This window comes from Lonchura striata, chromosome 35, assembly GCF_050655825.1.
Source record: "Lonchura striata isolate lonStrDom1 chromosome 35, ASM5065582v1, whole genome shotgun sequence".
Lineage (NCBI taxonomy): Eukaryota > Metazoa > Chordata > Aves > Passeriformes > Estrildidae > Lonchura > Lonchura striata.
Window position 1 is genome coordinate 3,982,594 of NC_140737.1, and position 20,840 is coordinate 4,003,433.

General features: G+C 48.5%; 1 protein-coding gene across 1 annotated transcript; it reads left to right on the top strand.

Moving 5' to 3' along the window:
• Positions 1-12,086: 12,086 nt before the first annotated feature.
• LOC146764279 (serine/threonine-protein kinase PAK 3-like) lies at positions 12,087-14,316 on the top strand. Its single transcript, XM_085565357.1, has 4 exons — positions 12,087-12,290; positions 13,044-13,161; positions 13,554-13,653; positions 14,070-14,316. Exons 1-4 carry the CDS (start codon positions 12,169-12,171, stop codon positions 14,303-14,305), a joined length of 576 nt encoding a protein of 191 aa, XP_085421483.1. The 5' UTR covers positions 12,087-12,168; the 3' UTR covers positions 14,306-14,316.
• The last annotated feature ends 6,524 nt before the right edge of the window (positions 14,317-20,840 follow it).

A 20,840-nucleotide genomic window follows, 5' to 3' on the forward strand; every position in this document is an offset into this window, starting at 1 on the left:
CAGCCCCAGCACCCACTGCCGGCTCCCTCTTCCCCCCAGCCCCACAGCATCCCAGCGCAGGGGCAGGGATGGAGCTGGGGCTGGTCGGGCTGGGGCAGCGCTGGGCTCTCGGCCGCTCCCGCCCGCACTCGGTCCCCACTGCAGCCGCTCCCGCCAGGACAGCGCGGGGGGGCCCGGCCTTGGCGCTGCCCCACTCCCACCTCCCCAAATTCCCCTCGCGGGGCCATGGGGCCGAGGGGGGGCGCAGGTGGGTCCAGGTGGGGAAAGCTGAGATAACTTTAAGAGTGGGTCCCCAAGAAGATTAAGAATTGGAATTTGTGGTAGACACTGGGGCAGAAAGAACTTTTCTGTTAAATATTCCATAAGGTTATAGTGTAAGCAAAGATACTCTAAAAGTAATAGGAGCAAAAGGAGAGAGTTTCACAGTACCCGTTATTAAAAATGTGGCAACAGAGGGAGAAACTAGATTTTGGATGAGGGATGTTTTCTTGGTCCCAGGGGAAGGTAGCAATTTACTGGAACAAGATTTACAAGTGAAATTAGGAATAGGGGTTGTTCCAGAAGATGGGAAGATGACAGCTAGACTTTTAAAACCAGGCCAGGAGGATGGAAGAAGAATTAACAAGGAAGTTTGGGCTGGGGAGGGAAATAGGGGAAGATTAAATATTGACCCCATAAAGATTACAATTGAAGAAAAAAAAATTGTCCCATACGTGTACGGCAGTATCCTGTATCTTTAGAAGGACGGGAATGTTTAAAGCCAGTAATAGAAGGACTAATAAAGGATGGGACATTAGAACCTTGTATGTCTCCCCATAATACCCCAATACTCCCAGTAAAGAAGCCTAATGGGAGCTATAGACTGGTACAAGACTTAAGGGAGGTTAACAAAAGAACTCAGACCCGCTATCCAGTGGTACCAAATCCTTATACTCTTTTCAGTAAAGTTCCTCCCCAGCATCAGTGGTTTAGTGTAGTGGACCTTAAAGATGCCTTTTGGGCTTGCCCATTAGCCCAGGAGAGCAAGTTATCTTTGCTTTTGAATGGAAGGACCCACTAACTGGGAGAAAACAGCAATTAAGATGGACAAAACTACCACAGGGGTTTACAGAATCCTCAAACTTATTTGGACAAGCTTTAGAAACAATACTACAAACTTTCTCCACTCCCCCTGGAATGCAAGTTATCTAATGTATAGATCATCTTTTGCTTTCTGGGGAAGCTGAAGCTGAAGTTAGAGAGGCTACTATAAAGCTTTTGAATTTTCTTGGGGAAAAAGGATTAAAGGTATCAAAAGGGAAGCTGCAATTTGTAGAATCAGAGGTAAAATATCTTGGACACTTGATTAGGAAGGGTAGTTGAAAGCTCAACCCAGAATGAAACACAGGGATTCTATCCCTTCCCCCTCCCTCTTCAAAGGGGGAAATCAGAAAGATACTCAGATTATTGGGATATTATAAATTGTGGATTGAAGGATATACACAGGCAGTAAAATTTTTGAATAAAAAAACTGACAAAGGGAGACGATATAAAATGGACCAAAAAGGATAATGAAAAACTAAGAAAAATGAAGTTAAAACTAGCCCCAATATCAACTTTAAGCTTACCTGCACTAGCAAAACCCTTTCATCTGTATGTAAATGAAGAAAAGGGGGTAGTTCAAAATAGGGTTTTGTTTCAAGAGTGGGGAGGAGTAAAGAGACCCGTGGCTTATTTATCAAAGATGTGGGATCCAGTAAATCAAGGCTGGCCAGTGTGTATTCAAGCTACAGCAACTTCTGCAATCCTGGTAGAGGAAAGTCATAAACTGACTTTTGGAGGTAAATTAATTGCATGCACACCTCATGCAGTATGAAATTTCTTCCAATTTGCACTGTGATTTTTATCTTGAAATACATAACTTACTGTACCCTAGGATTGAAAAACTAGTTTACAGCTGTGACATAGCAAAACCTGCTATTAATTTGAGTCAATGCAGGCTATTCAATCAAGTGCTCTCAGTGTGTCAAGTTAAACTAAAGGTAATACCAGCTGCTTGGTAAGTCAATGAGAAATATTTTTCCTTCCAACCAGTCCTTTTTCATGTACCCAAATGTGTTCGGCTTTCTTAGTTTTTTTGTTTTGTTTGTTTGCTAGTTTTTCTGGAAGTGCTAACTACTTGCAGTGTATCTAGAACAGCAAATAAAATTGTGCATACAAAACACTTGTAAAAAAATAGTGCTCATTTTTTCCCAGAATGGGAGTTGGCTACATATAGAAAAGGGAACCTACAAAGCTAGATGAAGAAAAATTTCAGTATCTTCTAATGCAAGCTGTTAATTTGTTACTTTCAGAATCACAGTGGGTGTGTGACACAGACATATGAAAAAGATGGTGAGGGAGATCTCTGTTTACTACAGTTTCCTATTTCTTGAATGAGTTAGAGAGCTATGAAGCAATTGTGATTCCTTGTGTGGATTACCCAGGCCTGCAGGGAGGGCTTGGCCATGGTTCCCTCTGTGCTGCAGGCAGCCCTGCAGCGTGGCAGCAGTGGCTTGCCTCTGGTGAGTTTGCAGGCAGGGTGCTCCAGCACTGCAGTGCTCAGGGGCAGTTTCCTATTTTGACATCAAAGCTTAAATTCAGGAGTGCCTCTTCCCATCCAGTTATTGTTTGTACGGTAGAAACCTCTTCAGAGAGTGTTTCCTGGCAGTCAAAAAGAGAGTATTGCAGAGATAAATTCCTTATTTGCCGTCTCCCCCAGTGTATCCACATTTTGTCTATTCCCTCTTCAAATTATAGATTGGTAAAACTCATGCTCTGTGTCCTCAGATGCCCTTCCCAAATCAAACCTTGGCTTCTTTGCAAATTATATTGCATGAACAAGGATTGCCTTAAATTTTTTAGTGCAGGCAAGGTCACTTTGGAAGTAAGTTGTGGTTTACCTTGTTCCTACAACCCTTTCAAGCTTGTGAATGGAAAATTGTGACAGCAAAATAAGTCTTTAGTTTTAGCACTGTCAGCTGTGGGTAGCTGGTAGCCCTTGGTGGAGGGTGCTGTGAATTACAGGCCTGCAGAACACACATAACAAAAGTAGTTTAATTTGTAAGGAAGTTGAAAAAAGGGGGGAGAGGTGATTGGCAGACTCACCTCTCCAGGATGTAGGACTAATGTTAGAAAGTGGACTGATATTGGAATGTGGATGTTGAAATGTGAAGAGAGAAAAAGAGAGCGAAAGAGAGAGAAAGGGAGAAAGAAAAAGAGACAGAGAGGGAGAGCGAAATACACCCCAAAGTCCCCATACCGTCGCTATTTGTAAATTCTCCCCCATTCCTGCTAGACAGAGTGACAACAAAGGGAGGGGAGTGAGTAAGGACAGAGCCAAAACCAAAGCTGTGAAAAACAGGGAGAGCGGGACCACCAATAGAGATAAGATCAAAGAAGAGGTCGCTGACTCTCACAATGTGGTTTATTTTTTTAAACAAGACTTCTTTTTTTTCCTTCTGATTTTTGTTGTGAAGCAAAGGAGGGTTTTGCTCTGAAGAATGGGTCTGTAAGACTAAAACAGTTAGATGTTGCCTAAAAAGCAAAAAACCAAGAGATGTGATACATCTTGTGTTAAATTTGGGCTAGTCTTTTTTTAACTACTTATAGCTCACAGGAAGAAGAATTGGCCTCTGCAGGAATTAGCACAGCTGGATACAAGAAGAAGAAGCAGCTATAGAAAAAGTTTGTAGTTAAACCCAGAAAGTTTTGAAGAAAACTAATGGTAAAAGTTAATGCAGTATTGTTTTTCTTTTAACACTGTGCTATTAAGAAGTCCTTTCCAGGTACTACTAAAGCAGCAATCCCAACCATGGAAAAGAGGGTGAATTCATGACAGCAAAATAAAATAATTTGTGAAGAAACGTGAGGAATGGACTATCACATCTAAACCGGGTGATACCAAATTGACTTTCAACCAGGACTGGGTGGTAATGGTTTGGGAAGACCCACATGATCCAAGGCAGGTACAAAGAACAACACCTAACTGAGAAATAAGGCAAAGCTTGCATCACTGGTTCTAAGCCCTGCCTGAATAAGCCCTGAGACGCCTCCGACACCTCCTTGGCAGAGGAGCACTGCCACTTCAAACAGGAGGATCGGGAGTGTTTGAGTCAAAGAGTTCTTATAGTCTGGCCTTAGCCTGTGACTTGTACAGGCAAGAAAGGAAATTGCCATCAGTGCTATACTGTATACTTTATGTGATTCATCCCAATACTGGACACGCTAGCTGGGTTACAAGTGAATGTTCAAATTATGGGAATAATTGGTGTTATAGTTCACAAAATCTATGTTCTCGTTGCAAGAGGTATCAGTACTGAATCAATCCCCTAGACAGAGAGAACCCAAACCAACTGAAGTAATAACTCTGTTTTGTAGATGGGAATTATTAGTGCCTGTGGACTGAGAGATACCTGAGGAATGGTGGGAAACCACAGTTAAAAGGTGTCAAAAACAATTTGCCTGGAAATGAGTAAAAAAGGAGTGACAAGGGAAACAGAGGGCAAGCCTGGATTGAGCACTGTACTCACCAGGGAGAAGATCACACGTACCTGCTGTGGGCAGCAACCCCACAGGCAGGGGAGGTGGGGGTATAAGCCATGCCAGACCTCTGTCATTCCTGTTTCTGTCTCTCATTTGTTGTCTTTTCCCTTCTGAGATAGCAGCAAGATCGTGTCACAAATGCTACAGAAAGTGTTACATGTAAAGAAACCAAAGTTCCTTTTTGTTACACACACCCATGTCAACAGGCACTGTTATAACCCATCCAAATTAAGTACCTGCAGGAAAAAGGGGGAAAATTATCACATTACAAAGAACTTAGGGAAAAGTAGTAATACTTGGGGCATGGAATGTCCAAAAGGAGAGAGATTCATTTGTTTTACATTTGATCTTAGAAATATAGTCCATGATTCGGTAAAGAGACAATTAGTAAACAAAAGGTAAAACAAGCACAGCAGTCTAGCTCTGTATTAACCCCAAATTATATCCTGAGTCATATTAAATGACTCCAAGCAGTTATAGAGAAGATAATAAACAAAGCTGCTCAGGCATTGGAATTAATATTGAGTCTGCAAAGCCAAACATCACCTGCAGTGTGTTAAAATATGTTGGCTTTATGCTATTTATTGGCTAAAGAATGGGGTGTACAGATTGTTGAAAATAGATGGCAATGAGGATGTCATCCTGGAAAAAACAAAGGATATCAGAAAAAAATTATGACCCAGGTATCAGTCCAAATATGGGAAAATAATGTTAAAAACTAGCAGGTGAGGTAATGTATTGAGAATGGGATGAAATTAGGAATTAGGATTCTTCCTTTTACGTGTTACAAGTGTTTTGACATTTCTTCTTTGTTTAATCCCATGTTTTATTTGATTACCAACAGAGTCCAAAGAATGCAAGAGGATAAGAAATATTGCTCAAACCAAATTAATTATAATGATTAAGAGGCGGGATTGTGAAAAATGCATATTTAAGATTGGCTTTTCGCAAATGTTACAATGAATAATATATATGTAATGTTAGAAAGTTATGCTGTATTAATTCCCTTACGTATTGTGTTAAGTGTAGTTTTAGGTTACAACATAATGTTAAAATAGAGATTATGTATGTGGGGGGAGTTCTTTTTAGGAATGAGATGCTCCCTTCCAAGAACACCTAAATCTTCCAAAGGAGAGGAATTTATGGCTTCTTATCAGAAGAAGATAATTTCTTCAGGCCTTGCTCAGACTTGAAGACACCAGGGGATTAAAGGAAACAGTTGACATACAACAGAGTTTCTTGTTTAGAATAGAATGTGTGCATAACCATGAAGGATGTATGAATATGCAACAAGTGTATTGGTTTAAGGGTGATTCCTTTGTTCACAAGTCATGCTTTTCTTGGGACGTCTGTAATTCTTTGCTTTTTATTGTCTTGTAATTGTCCTAACTCCAAAATGTATTACTCTAATTGTATTATTATTTTTATAACCATTTTATTATTATGATACTTATAAAATTTTAAAAACAAAATGATTGAAATTTTTCAAAATTTACAAAACTAGATGAGATTTAAAAGTGACCCTTTAACTCATAAACAATAAATAGATGATTTGAAGGGGAAAAAAAAAGCAGCAGGTTCTGGGGGGGGCACAAGTGAGGCTGCTGAAGGCTGCTGTGGAAGAGAAGCTGCATTCCAGGCACCCAGGAGGAGCTTCAGAAATGCAAATTAACACTGCTGGGGCAAACTGGGGACAATGTACCTGGCTCTTCTTGCCTGGGGCAGGAATTGGCTGATTCCCTCTGCCCCTCACCCCAAGCTCTGCCTGCTTGCACAGATGGAATCTGCACAGCTGAAGGCAGAGCCCATGCTGAGGATCTCTGACTCTGCAACAGAAATGGCTGAAGCTGCAAAGGGAAACAGCAAATGGAGAATGTTGGGAAAACTTCACTAAAATAAGGGGGGGAACATCCCTCTGCCCACTCCAAGATCTACTGCCTCTGTCTGTGCTGTACAGGGTGTATCAGAGCACTGGGATTTTGCTATAGCAAGTTCAGGAGTAAGAAAAAAAATGGTCAATTGATGCAGCCCCAGTTTGAGGGAGCGCCCAAACATGGGGAAAAGATGAAGGGGCACCAGAACAAATCCTACAACACCATGGACCAGCCCCTGGGAAACAAAATTATTTTGTGGAAAATGCATGTTATATGGCTCTGTGCAGACAGTTACTATATGTATTATGTTATATTGATTAGTTGTGCTGTATTAACATTTTAACAGTATGGTAAATGTAGCTTTAAGGAATGAGAACAACTAAATTCACTCTAGGAACACATAAATTGTCCAGACAAGAGGAATTTATGGTTTTCTTAGTAGAAGTTAATTTCTAGTTAATTTCTGGAGGATGCCGTGGGGATTAAAAAAAACAGTTGACATACAACAGACAGAGTTTCTTGTTTGAAATAGAATGTATGCATAACCATGAAGGATATATGAATATGCAATAGTGTATTTTTTTAGGGGTGATTCCTTTATTCACAAGGTATGCTTGTTGTGGTTTAAGTGCCCAAGAGAGCATCCAGACATCTATAAGTCTTTGCTTTTTATTGTCATGCAATTGTCCTAACTCTAAATTTTTATTAGTCTAATTGTATTCCTTTTTTTTTAACCATTTTATTACTATTATACTTCTAATATTTTAAAAACCAAGTGATTGGCTTTTCTCACAAATTCATATCAGGAGACAGAGAACCCATTTATCATTTCAATGGCATCATTAGCTTACAAGCTGTCCTCAGAATAAGAACCAACCAGACACCTCCAGCTCCTGACCTTCCTGCCGACCAAGCCATGAAATGAGGAACACAACATTTCACCAGGGGATGGGATCAGGTTATCTGTGTGCAGAAAAAACAGGAGTTTGTGGAAAAGTAAATGACTCAAACTTATATTGGCAAAGAGATGACAAGAGAAAACTTCTAAAAAAGCTAACAAAGGAAATAGGAGAGCAGTTTATGTATTGGTCCAAACATGGAAAGGATGGAAATGAAAGACGGTTCCCCGGCTCCCCAGCAGACCAGGGGTCAAACGAATGCTGCTTCTCCTCTTCTGTGCTGCAGCAACTCTCATCTTTTTACCATGCTCCCCACCTTGGCAGTGCAGCTCATCCAGCAGCTGAGCCAGGGCATGCAGGTGGCAGCCAGGCCTCCTGATCCACAAACGGCTACAAAAGGACAGGGAATGAGGGCACCGAGAATAATCCCAAAACCAAAGAGGACCCGGGAAGAACAAAACAGAGTCAAGGAGTGAATCTGCCTGGAGATAGGGCCGGGCACTTGTAGATAAGGAAGCAAGGCGAGAAAAAATCAGTTCCAATAAATGTTAGAAATTGACCCAGACAGCTGCTCAAAGTCCCGCTACATTCCCGAACTTCGAGGAGAAGAACAAAGACTTAACAGAGCCATGAATATCGGCTGTTCTACAAAAGGAGGGTGCACATTAACGAGGACAGGCTCCAGGCGCATCGGGAAGTCGGAACCTTCCAAGGAACTCAGCCGGTGGGCAAAGGCAGAGGGAGATGCGGCCGGGAAAATGAGGATAAAAAGGAGGCTGCGGGCTACAAGCACGGCAGAGAGCGCACGGCAAATGCCCCACGGCCTCTGCCCCTGCTCGGCAATAAAGTCACTTTGACAGGAATCCTCGCTCTCCTCCGGGCACACGAACCTCCGGCGACGGGAATTTCCCCGCCCGCTCCCGGCCGCGGGGCAGCCCCTCTGTCCTACCCACAGCAGCCGGGCCGAGCCAGCGCTGCTCCGGCAGCGGCTCCTGCCCGGCCCCGGCGGGAAGGAGACCGCGGGCAGCCGCTCCCGCAGCGCCCTCAGCCCGGGGCCGGCACGGGCCGGACACGGCACCGGCGAGCCGCCGGAGCCCCCTGCCGCCCCCTCCGCCCGCAGCCGGCCCCGAGCCCCCGCAGAGCCCAGCGCGGCTCCCACCTGCGCCGGGGCCGCCTCCGAGCTCCGCCGCCGCCGCCTCACCGCGCTCCGGCCGCTGCCGCCGCTGCCGGGCCCGCACAGCCGCTCGGCCAATGGCGGCGCTGCGCGGCCACGGCCGCCCTCAGCCCGCCGCCGGGGCCGCGCCGCGCCCCGCTCCCACCAATCAGCGCGCCGCAACCGCGACTGACGGCACCGGCGGCCAATGGCAGCGAGCTCGGGGCGGGCTCTGCGCACGGCCCCGCCTCGCCCCGCGCTCTCGGCGCCCCCGGGCTGCGTGAGGGGAAAGCCGGAGATGAGGAACAGCCCCGGCACGGGCCCGGGCCCGAGCCGGGATTGAGCTGCCCACACAAACAAACTTCTCCGCGCCTCCCGCCACGGCTTTCCCGGCCCTGCGCCTCCCGTGCCTCCGCCTCTGCGGGAAGCCCAGGAGCCTCACTTCTCCTGCCCCTCGTTAGCGCATCAGAGCTTCGCTTTGATTTCCCCCGAAAAGGGAAACCTGCCCCAAGCCCTGTGGGTGGGTGGGGCAGGGGAGAGATTTCTGTCAGAAAACTCCAAAGACTCGGAGCAGGAGAAGGAGAAGTCAGTGCAGAGCCTTAAATGCAGCTTTCCCCACGCCTCCCTGCTCCCAGCTGCACCTCCTCCCCCGGCAGGGCAGGAGACAGGGAATGGGGCCATGCTCAGCTCATCCCCCGGGGCTTCTCCCTCTGCTCAGGGACAGGAGTCGTTCCCTGCTGCACCCTGCGCTCTCTCCCGGCCGAGACTTCTCCAGGAACTTCTCGGAGCGGAGTCCATCCCCTGGGCACAGCCCCCTCCGAGTGCTGCAGCGTGGGTCACTGTGCCACGGGCTCAGTCCTGCCAGGACAGGCTGCTCCAGCGGGGCCCCTCTGCCCGCGGGCTCACAGCCTCCTCTCAGGCATCGCCGAGCTCCAGCCCGGCTCCTGCAGGGGCTGCAGGGGATCTCTGCATCCCCCTGGATCTGCAGGGGATCTCTGGATCCCCATGGACCTGCAGGGGATCTCTGCATCCCTATGGACCTGCAGGGGATCTCTGCGGTCTCATTGTAATATATGTTATTGAATAATTCGTGCTTTTGTAAAATATACAACATGTCAGTTGTGCTTGTAGAAAAAGATTCTTAAAGTTTTAAATGACCAGTGGCTGCAGCCGGGGCTGGAGGCACCACAGTTGGCAGAGAAAGAAAGACCTAATTTACAAATGAAAAAAGGTGTCTCCGTGCAGAGATGGGCCCTTTCCGGGGACAATCCAGGAGACTCCCAACGTTTAACCCCTGGTCTGCCGGGGAGGCAGGAAACCAGGCACACGGGCATCCCGCCCTTGCAGCTTCTGAGGAGGCTGCTGGGCTGTGCTTCAGCAGAGGAGATGGAATGTGGCTTACCACTCTGCCCTTCTCTAAAAACGGAGAATGGGTTGGGGGGTTTGGGCTCTGAGCACACAGCAGCCTCGCCCAGGCACAGGCCGTGGTGGGACAGGGGCACAGGAGCCTTCTGTGACTGACCGTGGCTCTCTGGTTTCTCTCTGCAGGCTGCCAGCTCCTCACACCATGGAAACGGCCCCACTCGGCCTGCCAGTCTGGGAGGGCTGGAGGGCTGTGGGTACTCATTTGCTATCAAAAATAAATTGTGTTTTTTTGACATTGTCATCATCAGAACATTTCTTTCATCCTTTTCCAAGCTTTTGGCCCCACTTCCTCCAGGGTAATATTTTTGTGTCTTTCCTCAGGCAGTTGATGGCATTTGGCAGGGGGGGTTAAGCAATGTGGAAAGTTCAACAACAGCTCCAGTTGCCAACTGCAGCAGCCCCTTCAGGAGCCCTGAGCTGCCAGCGAGGTCCACGTGTGCCTTGCAAAAGGGATTGGTTTGCAGAGATGGGGTTGTTGCCCTGCTGCAAAAGCTGGGAGCAGATCAGAAGTGGCAAAATGCCATTTTGGCTCAACCCCCACCCAGGTTCTTTATCTTTTCCCTCTGTGATAGGCAGACAGGGCTGGATCCAGCGAGGTTCAAGTTCTGGGTGCTCCCTGGCACCAAAGGGATCAAGTAAACTCTTGTATGCAGTGACTGCAATAGGGCTACTGAAGGAAAAAAGGGACTGTCACGAGATGGGGAATCCTTCTTGTCTCCTTTGTCTCCCCAGGAGCCCCTTGGGAAGGGAAATGCCCACACGGGTTTATCTGACTCCTTCCCAGTGTGGGCCAGGGCCAAAAGTGAAGATGATAAAAAAAGTTGCAGACTTCCCATTCTTTAGGAATCCATTAAGCACAGGGAAACGGCAAGGATTCATTTGTCACGTGTGCATGGGAAAGGCAGAAAGGTCAGAACGAGGAAGACTTATTTTACTTCTTCATTTTGGAGATCCCTCCCCAAAATGGACCCCCGAGTCATTTCAGGGAACAGAACCACACATGCTTAATTGCCTTTTTGCCAATTAGCATGTGAAGCGGAGCAGAGGAAGTGACAGGGATATGAATATGCATTCATATTTTGTGTATTCAAGACTTCTGTAAATAAAAAAGCTTTGTAATACCTGTGATTTTTGCAGTGTGTATTAGGGAATTATCCCACGTACTGCCTGGCTGTCTCAATAAACATACACTTTCTAACTTTAAACACTTAGAGAGTTTTTGTCTGTCTCAGTTGGAGATCAATATTAGATCGATATTCACATTTTAGGAAATATGCACATCTGGCAGCTCTCCAGGGCTCTCCCCTCTGCTGGGAGCTGTGGCTGGAGCTCTGGGGGCCAGCAGAGCTTTCCTGCACAGGCTGCTCCTCTGAAGGCAGAGCAGTGTCAGCCTGCAGAGCACAGCTGGGACACACTTGGTCCTTCTGGAGTGCCCAAAGGGATGCAAGGAGGGCAGCGGTGTCTGTCAGAGCAGGACACGCTGGCTTGCTCTTCACATCTAAAAGTGTGAATGCATCAGTGCTGGAGACTGAGGCCCAATTTATCTTCACCCCAGCCTCAGACAGGAACACTATTTAGCAGTTTTTCCATCCCGCCTTTCATCTTCAAAGGGTACCTCAAGGCCTAATTAGGGAGAGATTCTGCTTGGGCTCAATTTGGGGCTTTAGTTCCACTTCAGCTGTCCACAGAGAGAGAGGGAGAGAAATGAGAAGATGAATGTCCAGGGCAAAGCTCTCTCCTAAACCCTGCAGTTGTTTGGGTCTGGGGTCAGTGACAGCCTGTGACAGGGATCACCTGAGCAATGGATGTGTGTGTTTGCTTTGTTGTGCAATCCCAAACAAAGCAGCTGCATCTGAAATCATGGCCAAATCCCATAGAATTGCTAAAGGGTTACTGTCTGTTTTGCTCTGTTTTCACAGAACCAGAATTACCTCCTGCTTGCAAAATGTGTTTGAATAATAATGAGAGTGTTGAGGCCATTTGAGAAGACTGTAGGTGCATAGAAGGTGGTTAGAGCTTGGAGGCTGACAGCTGAGGGGCCATTTCTGCAGGGCTTGCAAGGCCAAATGTCTCTGGCCGTGTGTCCTGTAAGCAGCCCCAGCGAGCAGAGCAATGGGCTGTGGGAGTGGCCCTTGCTGAGCTCTGGTGCCCATCCCAGGGCAGTTTGGCACAGCCCGGCTCCATCGCTCCAAAAAGCCTCGCCCCGTGTTGGCTGTGGCCTCCTGCCACAGACTCCTCCAGTTAAAGGTCTGCAATGTCCCCTCAGGTGGCCATAAAGAAAATGAGTCTCAGAGGGCAGAACGGGGAACGCGCTGTGAATGAGCTCCTGCTCCTGAAGGACAAGAAGAACCCCAACATTGTCAACTCTTTGGACAGGTGAGTGCTCCAGGCCTCACCCCGTGCACGGGCCCTGCCTTAACCTTTCCTGGCACCCGTAGTCTGTAGCCTGTTTTGAAAATGCCTGACCCAGCCGTATCTTCCCAAAACAGCAGCCTGGCAGTTCGCTCCCTCCGTGTGCTTTGGTTACTTTGGTTTGTTTTTTCCTTCAAGTTGACCCCGTTTTCTGTGTCTTACAACAAGTGCTGATAAACCACAGCAGAAATTATTTCCCTTGGCTTCTTCTTCCCAGCCCTTTTCTATTGCTGCAGATGCCAGGAAAACCAGGGCCTTGTTTCCAGAAATGCCTCATTTGCCCATTTTTCACTGGCCTTGCCTGTTTCTGAAGGGACTTTCTGAAAGGTTTCTGATTGCTTTTGTCCCAAGTGCTGCACGGCCTCCTCCCCTGGATAACCCTGGGGGTTGTGGTGCCTTGTTCTGCAGGGAATGGTGGAACTGATGAGCTCAGAAGCTGAACCAGCTGGGGGCCAGTGTTGTGGTTCCACACTGATCTGGGCTGTTGCTAAACTGCATTTTTCACCTGCTTGCCATCTAAGGCCTCTCCTTTCTCACAGGGGTCTCCTCCTTTAGACTGTGCAGATTCCAAGGACTCTGCAGCCTGGCAGGAATGTCTCTCCATCGGATTCTGTCCTCATGGACAAGTGACCTGGAAACAAAACTCCACTCCAGGCTTTTCCATGGGGGAATTGAGCACTGCACATTCGTCTCCATGTCACTGCTTTTCTCTTCCAGCTTCCTTGTTGACGGAGATCTCTGGCTGGTGATGGAATACATGGATGGAGGAACTTTGCAGGACGTTGTCAGACAGACACGCATGGCTGAAGGAGAGATGGCAGCTGTCAGTCGGGAGGTGAGGGATCCTGCCTGTGGCTGCCACGGCTTGGACACGATGGTCCTTCCACAGAGGCATGAGAACAGGAGTGGCTCCATGCTCAGGGCTCTGTTTCTCTGTTGTTTTTATGAGCTGGAGAAGAAAGAGCCTCTGCAGTGAACGGCCTGCCAGCATCGCTGCACTTCTGCTCTGTTCTTGCTCTCTTTCCTGCTGTTGTGGCACTCTCTGTCTGTTCTGGATTTGATGTGCTGTTCTCAGCTTTGCCTTGAACCGTTTGCCTGGAGCCTGTCTGCTCTGCACTCCTGGCCTGTCACAGCAAAGCTGCTGCTGGCAGAATTCCGACCTGTCCTTTCTTGTGTGATAGATTCCAGCCATTGGTTTTTGTTCTGGTGTTTCTTGTTCTCTCTCAGTGCCTGCAGGGCCTGGATTTCCTCCATGCGAACCGGGTGATCCACAGAGATCTGAAGAGCTCCAACATCCTCCTGGGCACGGCCGGCTCTGTCAAGCTGGGTGGGTGTTCCTGGCCAGGCACGGCGCTCCCGGGTGCGGCTGTGGGGCTGCTTCCCAGTGCCGGCCAGAGCCCCACAAGGGCTGCTGGGGGCACTGCCCGGCCCCTGCTGCCAGCTGAGAGCGGCTGCCCCTGCAGAGAGCTCCGGAGAGCAGCAGGGTGCCAGGGGTGGCTTTGCTCTGGGTATGGCCCTGCCAGAGGGGCAGGAGTTGGAATCTAAAGCTTCAAGGGAATCAGTAAAAGCCACTTCACAAAAGCTGAGGGTTTCTTTAAGGGTCCAGTTCCACCTTCCCTTGGCTACAGCCCTGAGCACTTTTCCAGCTGACTTCACTATGCATTCTCAGACTGAGAGTGGGGCGTCTTGGTGCTTGGTTTCCTCATTCCAGCTGCCTTTGACAGTGTTTGTTTCTGTCCTCAGCTGATTTTGGCCTCTGTGCTCAGCTCAGCTCTGAGCAGGACCAGCGCAGCTCCATGGTGGGCACTGCTCACTGGATGGCCCCAGAAGTTGTGACCAGTTCTCCTTATGGCCCCAAGGTGGACATCTGGTCCTTTGGCATTGTGACCATCGAGATGGTGGAAGGAGAACCTCCTTACTTCAAGGAAACGAGGGCCATGGTAAGAGGCAAATTCTCCAGGGGCTGCAGAGCCCTGTGAGCACAGGGTGACCCTGCACTGGGAGCAGCAGCTGGAGGTTTCTGCACCTGGGGAAGGGAATTCCCAGAGCACTCGAGTCTCAACACAAACAAATATTCTGCAGTCTCCAGCAACAATTTGCTTTGGGATTTATGCTGTTCCAGCTCTTCTGTCTGTGAGGATGACCTGAAAATGTGAAGCAAGTGCATCAGCTCTTTCCAATGGCTGTGGCAGCACCAGGGTTTGGGTTTTTTGGTTGGCATAGGAAAATGAGCTGTGAGCAGCATCTGTGCCAGGGAGGAAAGTGCCCCTGGAGCTGGGGCTGAGAACCCGGGGTCGCTGTGAGCACCTGTGGGTGGGAAGGAAGCTGGCAGAGCGCTGAGTTTGCTTTTCCTGCAGGCTCGCGCTCTGATCCGGCACAACGGGACCCCGCAGCTGCAGGAGCCCCGGCGCCTGTCGGCTCTGCTGCGGGACTTCCTCGAGTGCAGCCTGGAGCCGGACGAGGAGCAGCGCTGGTCTGCCCAGGAGCTGCTGCAGGTGAATGCCGAGCGGCCGAGGGGAAGCAGCAGCGCCAGGGAGGGGTTTTCTGCTGGGGCCCCTCCGATAGTCTCCAGCCTCGCTGCATTCCACACGCAAAGCAAGCAGAATCCTCGCCGGGTTTGGCTTGGCAGGGTCCTTTCGAGGGCATCTGCCCCTGGTGCCCCACAAGGAGCAGGGCCATCTTCAGGCAGGTCAGGTGCTCAGAGCCCTGCCTGGCCTGAGCTTGGATGTTCCCAGGGAGGAGGCACCTCCCACATCCCTTGGGCACCTTCTGTCAGTGTTTCCCCACTCCTGGCAAAAAGATTCTGCCTTTGATCTAACCTGAGCCTGCTTCCCTCTCCTGAGTTTCAGACCATTTCCCTTTGTTCTGTTGCAACAGAGCCTGTGAGGAAGTTGGCTCTGGACAGTAACAGTTCATATCTTTCTTTTTTATTTTTTGGGCAGCACCCATTTTTATCATCAGCCAAGCCTCTCTCCAGCCTGACCCCTCTGATCACCGCAGCAAAGCAACTGAGGGAGCAGCGGAGGAGATGAAGCACTTGAGGACAGCTTTTAGTTACAGTAGTTAGTGAGGACAACTAATTAGTGATGGTAGTTAGCAGTGCTAGTTGGTTATGGTAGTTAGGACAGCCTGTTTGTTACGGCTCTTATGACAGCCTGTTTGGTATGGCAGTTTTTTGAATAAAAACTCTCTTAAACCTCAACTCCCTTGAGGTGTCCCTTCCTCCTCCCTCTGTGACTCGGCTGCCCGGAGCAATGTGAGGGGAGAGCGGGCCCAGCCTGGCCCAGAGCTGAGCCCCAGCAGAGCCCTGGCAGAGCCCAGAGCAGCCTCGGATCTGCAGAGTCAGCCTGGGAGGAGGCGCTCGGAGCCTTCTGGGCTGCACCCGACTCTTGGTTACAAACTGCATGTGCTGGAAAATGCCACCGGCTCTGCCAGAGGGCAGAAGGCGCCCGGGGAAGGCCCCAGGGCTCCCTGCAAGGGAAACACCTGCCCTGGGTTTGTTATAGAGAACTATGTAGTTGGTGGCTTTTGCTCTTATGTCTTGACTTCTGCAACTTATTCTTAATCACAACGATTTTGATACAGAACAGCTTGTAATCACTTTTAACTGCTTTTGCTGTAATATAATTTGTCAGCTTTTTGTGGCCAATGCCCTGGCCCCTGTGTAGCTCATATCCTCAGAACATCATTCTTGGATGATAGTTTAGTTTGTGCACAGTGTGAAAAACATACATACTACTTTTGGCTTTTGCAAAATATTGAAGTGGATGCCATGTGTTGTGCATTAGAATGTTAACTTTTGCAGAAGTAGCTGTAGTTGTGAAATAATAACTAATGCTTTTATTTTTGTAACTAACTGACAGTAATAACTCAGAGATATTTGTGAAACAGCCAGTGTTGATTTAAAGTACTTGTGGAAGTAGCTAAAACCGTCTGCATGGCCAGATAACATTTAAGGAACGGGTGTGATGAGGACCCTGCCACTGACCCTTCGACTGGAAGGAACTGTCTCCTGCTGATGTGGAAACCCAGGTGTCCCAGGGTGAGGTTCTGGTGTTTGTATCCCCAATCGTGGGTTCTGTTCATGTTTGATATTCTGTTCTGTGCTCTCAGAACTGACTCTGAAAGTGAAGGTTTGTTTTGTCTTGTTATCAGCCGGCTCACCTCCCCCCATGGTCTGTTCTCTACAAGAGGCTTGTGCGGGCTGGCTTGGCTTGCTTTTGCTGGCTTTGTTTGCTTGCTCTTGCTTCCGCTCCTGCCTTTGCTTTTTCCTGTTAGTTAGTTTACCTAGGCATTCCAATTTTTTCCCTGGACTGTTTCTTTCCCTTTCCCTTTCCTGAATACCATCCAACCTGCTCTGGACTGGGACCTGGGAACCCCGAGGAGCACCGGGAGCCTGCGCTCTGTGATCTGCAGCAGCCATCCCCAGTGCCCAGAGCAATCCCCAGCGCCCAGACCCGGGCGACCACCCCCAGGAGAGACTTCCTGGATTTGTCATCTCTTCAGAGTGGTGAAAGAGTTTTGTTGTCATCTGGTGTTGTTCATTTTTTTTAGTGCTGGGGATTGTTTTGTTAGTTAAATAAACAGGTTCTTTTCCACTTCTCTCAGAGAAAGTTCTTCCCAAATCAGGTGGGTGGGGAGGAGCCGTGGGGGTTTGTTTTCTGGGGGCTCCTTCCAGAGGAGGATTTGGGGGATTTGCATTCCAAGAGCACTCAGGGTTGCGTGTTGAGGTTATGCCCAAGGGGATCTGGGGTTGGACAACACAGCTGGACTGAAGGTTAAAAATGTCCAAGGGGATCTGGGGTTGGAAAACAGTAACACCTAAAATTCTGCTGGGTTGAGAGACATCCAGGATTAAACCTGCTGGGTTGATGGATTAACATTCCATGAGCACTCAGGGTGTAGATATGTAATGTAGACTGTTTGAAAGTAAAAGGTACCTTGTATGTGAAAGTGAGTGAAAAATAAAAGTGAGTAAATGTAGATGAATGGAAGTATATATAATGTAGATTGTTTATTCTGAGCTTTACTTTATCTCCTTGGAGGCAGGTGGATTGTGTTGAATAGTATATTGAGAGAAAGGACTTTTTGAGTAGTTGAAAGAACGTGGTATTCAGGTTGTTAGAGAAAGTGGGAAACAGAGGCAGAGGACTTGTGAAGAAACGTGAGGAATGGACTATCACATCTAAAATGGACAACACCAAAACACACCAAAGGAGTGTTGAAAAGGACTTGCATAGAAAAATCAGCAAAAAGGAGTGACAAGGGAAACAGAGGGCAAGCCTGGATTGAGCACTGTACTCACCAGTGAGAAGATCACACGTACCTGCTGTGGGCAGCAGCCCCACAGGCAGGGGAGGTGGGGGTATAAGCCATGCCAGACCTCTGTCACTCCTGTTTCTGTCTCCCATTTGTTGTCTTTTCCCTTCTGAGATACAAGCAAGATCATGTCACAAATGCTACAGAAAGTATTACATGGAAAGAAACCAAAGTTCCTTTTTGGTACACACACCCATGTCAACAGCCACAGACCCACCCAAATTGAGTACCTGCAGGCAAAAAGGGGAAAAACTGCAGTGTACTAGAATAGGTTGGCTTTAGACTGTTTATTGGCTAATGAACGGGGTGTTTATGGAAAGTTTAATATATCAGACTGTTGAAAATAGATGACAATGGGGAGGTCATCCTAGAAAAAAACAACCCAGACACCAATCCAAAAATGGGAAAACAGTGTTAAAAACTAACTGGTGGGGTAATGTATTGAGGATGGGATGGTGGAAGAAATGGGGATTCTTCCTTTTATGTGTTACAACTGTTATAAATGAAAATTTGTCCAGCCAAATTAATATGAAAAAATAAAATATTTATTTTGCAATCAAATTCTATCTAGGCCAGCCACAAGGAAAGAACAGAGCCGAGCCCGGGGTCGGCCCTGGGTGTTCAACAAAGAGGTCAGCCTCAGCAGAGGTTTTCCTCTAAGCCCACACACCTCCATCCTGGCACAAGCAGTTTTTATAGGGAAAATTCTGCCTGAGGCCAAGATTTCAGCAGTCAGTCTTTTCTTCCATTAAGAGTCCACATGTTAATAAGATTTTCTGCTTTGGTGATGAGGGAGAACAGTGTCTGGAGTTTGTTGAATCCCTTGATGAAATTTACGGGAGGGAACGCTGCATTCACCTGTGTCTGCCCAAGGATTTCCATGATATCCATCTCGGGTCCTTCAGGCAAGGATCAGCACCGGGGGTTCCTGTATCTCCCCAGCCATGGCCCGTCTCCTGGGGAGCCGCACCTTCTTACTTGTAAATCAGTTTCCAATATACACCCGGTCTCACCTGCGAGGGAGGGGGGGAATCCTAATACAAACGTGTAGAGTGTTAGAGTGTTCTAACAAATCTAACAAATATTCAATATCACATATATCATATTAGAAATGGAGCCAATTATATCTGCTGCATATAACAGTATGGTAAATGTAGCTTTGTAGATAAAATGAAGCTTTAGTAGTTAAAAAAGAAACTATGTATGTGTGTGTGGGGGGGGTGTTTAAGGAATGAGATACTCGTTTCAAGGAACACGCAAATCCTCCAGAGAAGAGCAATTTATGGTTTTCTTATTAGAAGAAGCTGATTTCTTCATGCCTGGCTCAGACTTGAAGACCCCGTGGGAATTAAAGAAAGCAGTTGACATACAAGAGACAAGAGTTTTTTGTTTCAAATAGAATGTATGTATAACCATAAAGGATATATGAATATGCAACAGTGTATTGTTTTAGGGGTGATTCCTTCATTCACAAGGTACATTCCTCTTGGCTTAAGTGCCTGAGAGCATCTGGACCTCAGATATTCTTTCCTTTTTATTGTCTTGTAATTGTCCTAACTCTAAATTTTTATCAGTCTAATTCTATTCCTATTTTTTTCACCATTTTATTATTAGTAAACTTTTAAAATTCTAAAAACCAAATGATCAGCATTTTTCACAAATTCCTATCAGGAGACAGAGAAACCATTTATCATTTCTAAGGCATCATTAGATTACAAGCTGTCCTCGGAATAAGAACCAACGAGACAGCTCCAGCTCCTGACCTTCCTGCCGACCAAGCTACTGAAATGAGGAACACATTTCACCAGGAGATGGGATCAGGTTATCTGTTAGCAGAAAAAGGAGGAGTTTGTGGAAAACTAAATTACTCAAACTGCTGTTGGCAAAGAGATGACAAGGGGAAAGTGTTGAAAAAGATAAAAAAGGAAATAGGAAAGCAGTTTATGTATTGGTCCAAGCATGTAAAGGATGGGAATGGGACACACTGTCGTGGCTCCCCAGCAGACCAGGGGTTAAACGTTGGGACTCTCCTGGATTTTCCCCGGAAAGGGCCCATCTCTGCACCAAGCTACCTTTTTTCATTTGTAAATTAGGTCTTTCTTTCTCTGCCAACTGTGGTGTCTCCAGCCCCGGCTGCAGCCACTGGTCATTTAAAACTTAAAGAATCTTTTTCTACAAGCACAACTGACTTGATGTATATTTTTCATAAGCACGAATTATTCCACAACATATATTACAATGAGACCGCAGAGATCCCCTGCAGGTCCGTGGGGGTGCAGAGATCCCCTGCAGGTCCGTGGGGATGCAGAGATCCCCATGCAGGTCCATGGGGATGCAGAGATCCCCTGCAGCCCCTGCAGGAGCCGGGCTGGAGCTCGGCGATGCCTGAGAGGAGGCTGTGAGCCCGCGGGCAGAGGGGCCCCGCTGGAGCAGCCTGTCCTGGCAGGACTGAGCCCGTGGCACAGTGACCCACGCTGCAGCACTCGGAGGGGGCTGTGCCCAGGGGATGGACTCCGCTCCGAGATGTTCCTGGAGAAGTCTCGGCCGGGAGAGAGCGCAGGGTGCAGCAGGGAACGACTCCTGTCCCTGAGCAGAGGGAGAAGCCCCGGGGGATGAGCTGAGCATGGCCCCATTCCCTGTCTCCTGCCCTGCCGGGGGAGGAGGTGCAGCTGGGAGCAGGGAGGCGTGGGGAAAGCTGCATTTAAGGCTCTGCACTGACTTCTCCTTCTCCTGCTCTGAGTCTTTGGAGTTTTCTGACAGAAATCTCTCCCCTGCCCCACCCACCCACAGGGCTTGGGGCAGGTTTCCCTTTTTGGGGGAAATCAAAGCGAAGCACTGATGCGCTAACGAGGGGCAGGAGAAGTGAGGCTCCTGGGCTTCCCGCAGAGGCGGAGGCACGGGAGGCGCAGGGCCGGGAAAGCCGTGGCGGGAGGCGCGGAGAAGTTTGTTTGTGTGGGCAGCTCAATCCCGGCTCGGGCCCGGGCCCGTGCCGGGGCTGTTCCTCATCTCCGGCTTTCCCCTCACGCAGCCCGGGGGCGCCGAGAGCGCGGGGCGAGGCGGGGCCGTGCGCAGAGCCCGCCCCGAGCTCGCTGCCATTGGCCGCCGGTGCCGTCAGTCGCGGTTGCGGCGCGCTGATTGGTGGGAGCGGGGCGCGGCGCGGCCCCGGCGGCGGGCTGAGGGCGGCCGTGGCCGCGC

Excerpts from the sequence above, each read along its gene's own strand:
- LOC146764279 (XM_085565357.1), top strand. The coding sequence starts at position 12,169 with ATGTCCCCTCAGGTGGCCATAAAGAAAATGAGTCTCAGAGGGCAGAAC. Across the intron at positions 12,291-13,043 it reads ATTGTCAACTCTTTGGACAG|CTTCCTTGTTGACGGAGATC; the intron begins GTGAGTGCTCCA and ends TTTCTCTTCCAG. Across the intron at positions 13,654-14,069 it reads GGCCGGCTCTGTCAAGCTGG|CTGATTTTGGCCTCTGTGCT; the intron begins GTGGGTGTTCCT and ends TTCTGTCCTCAG.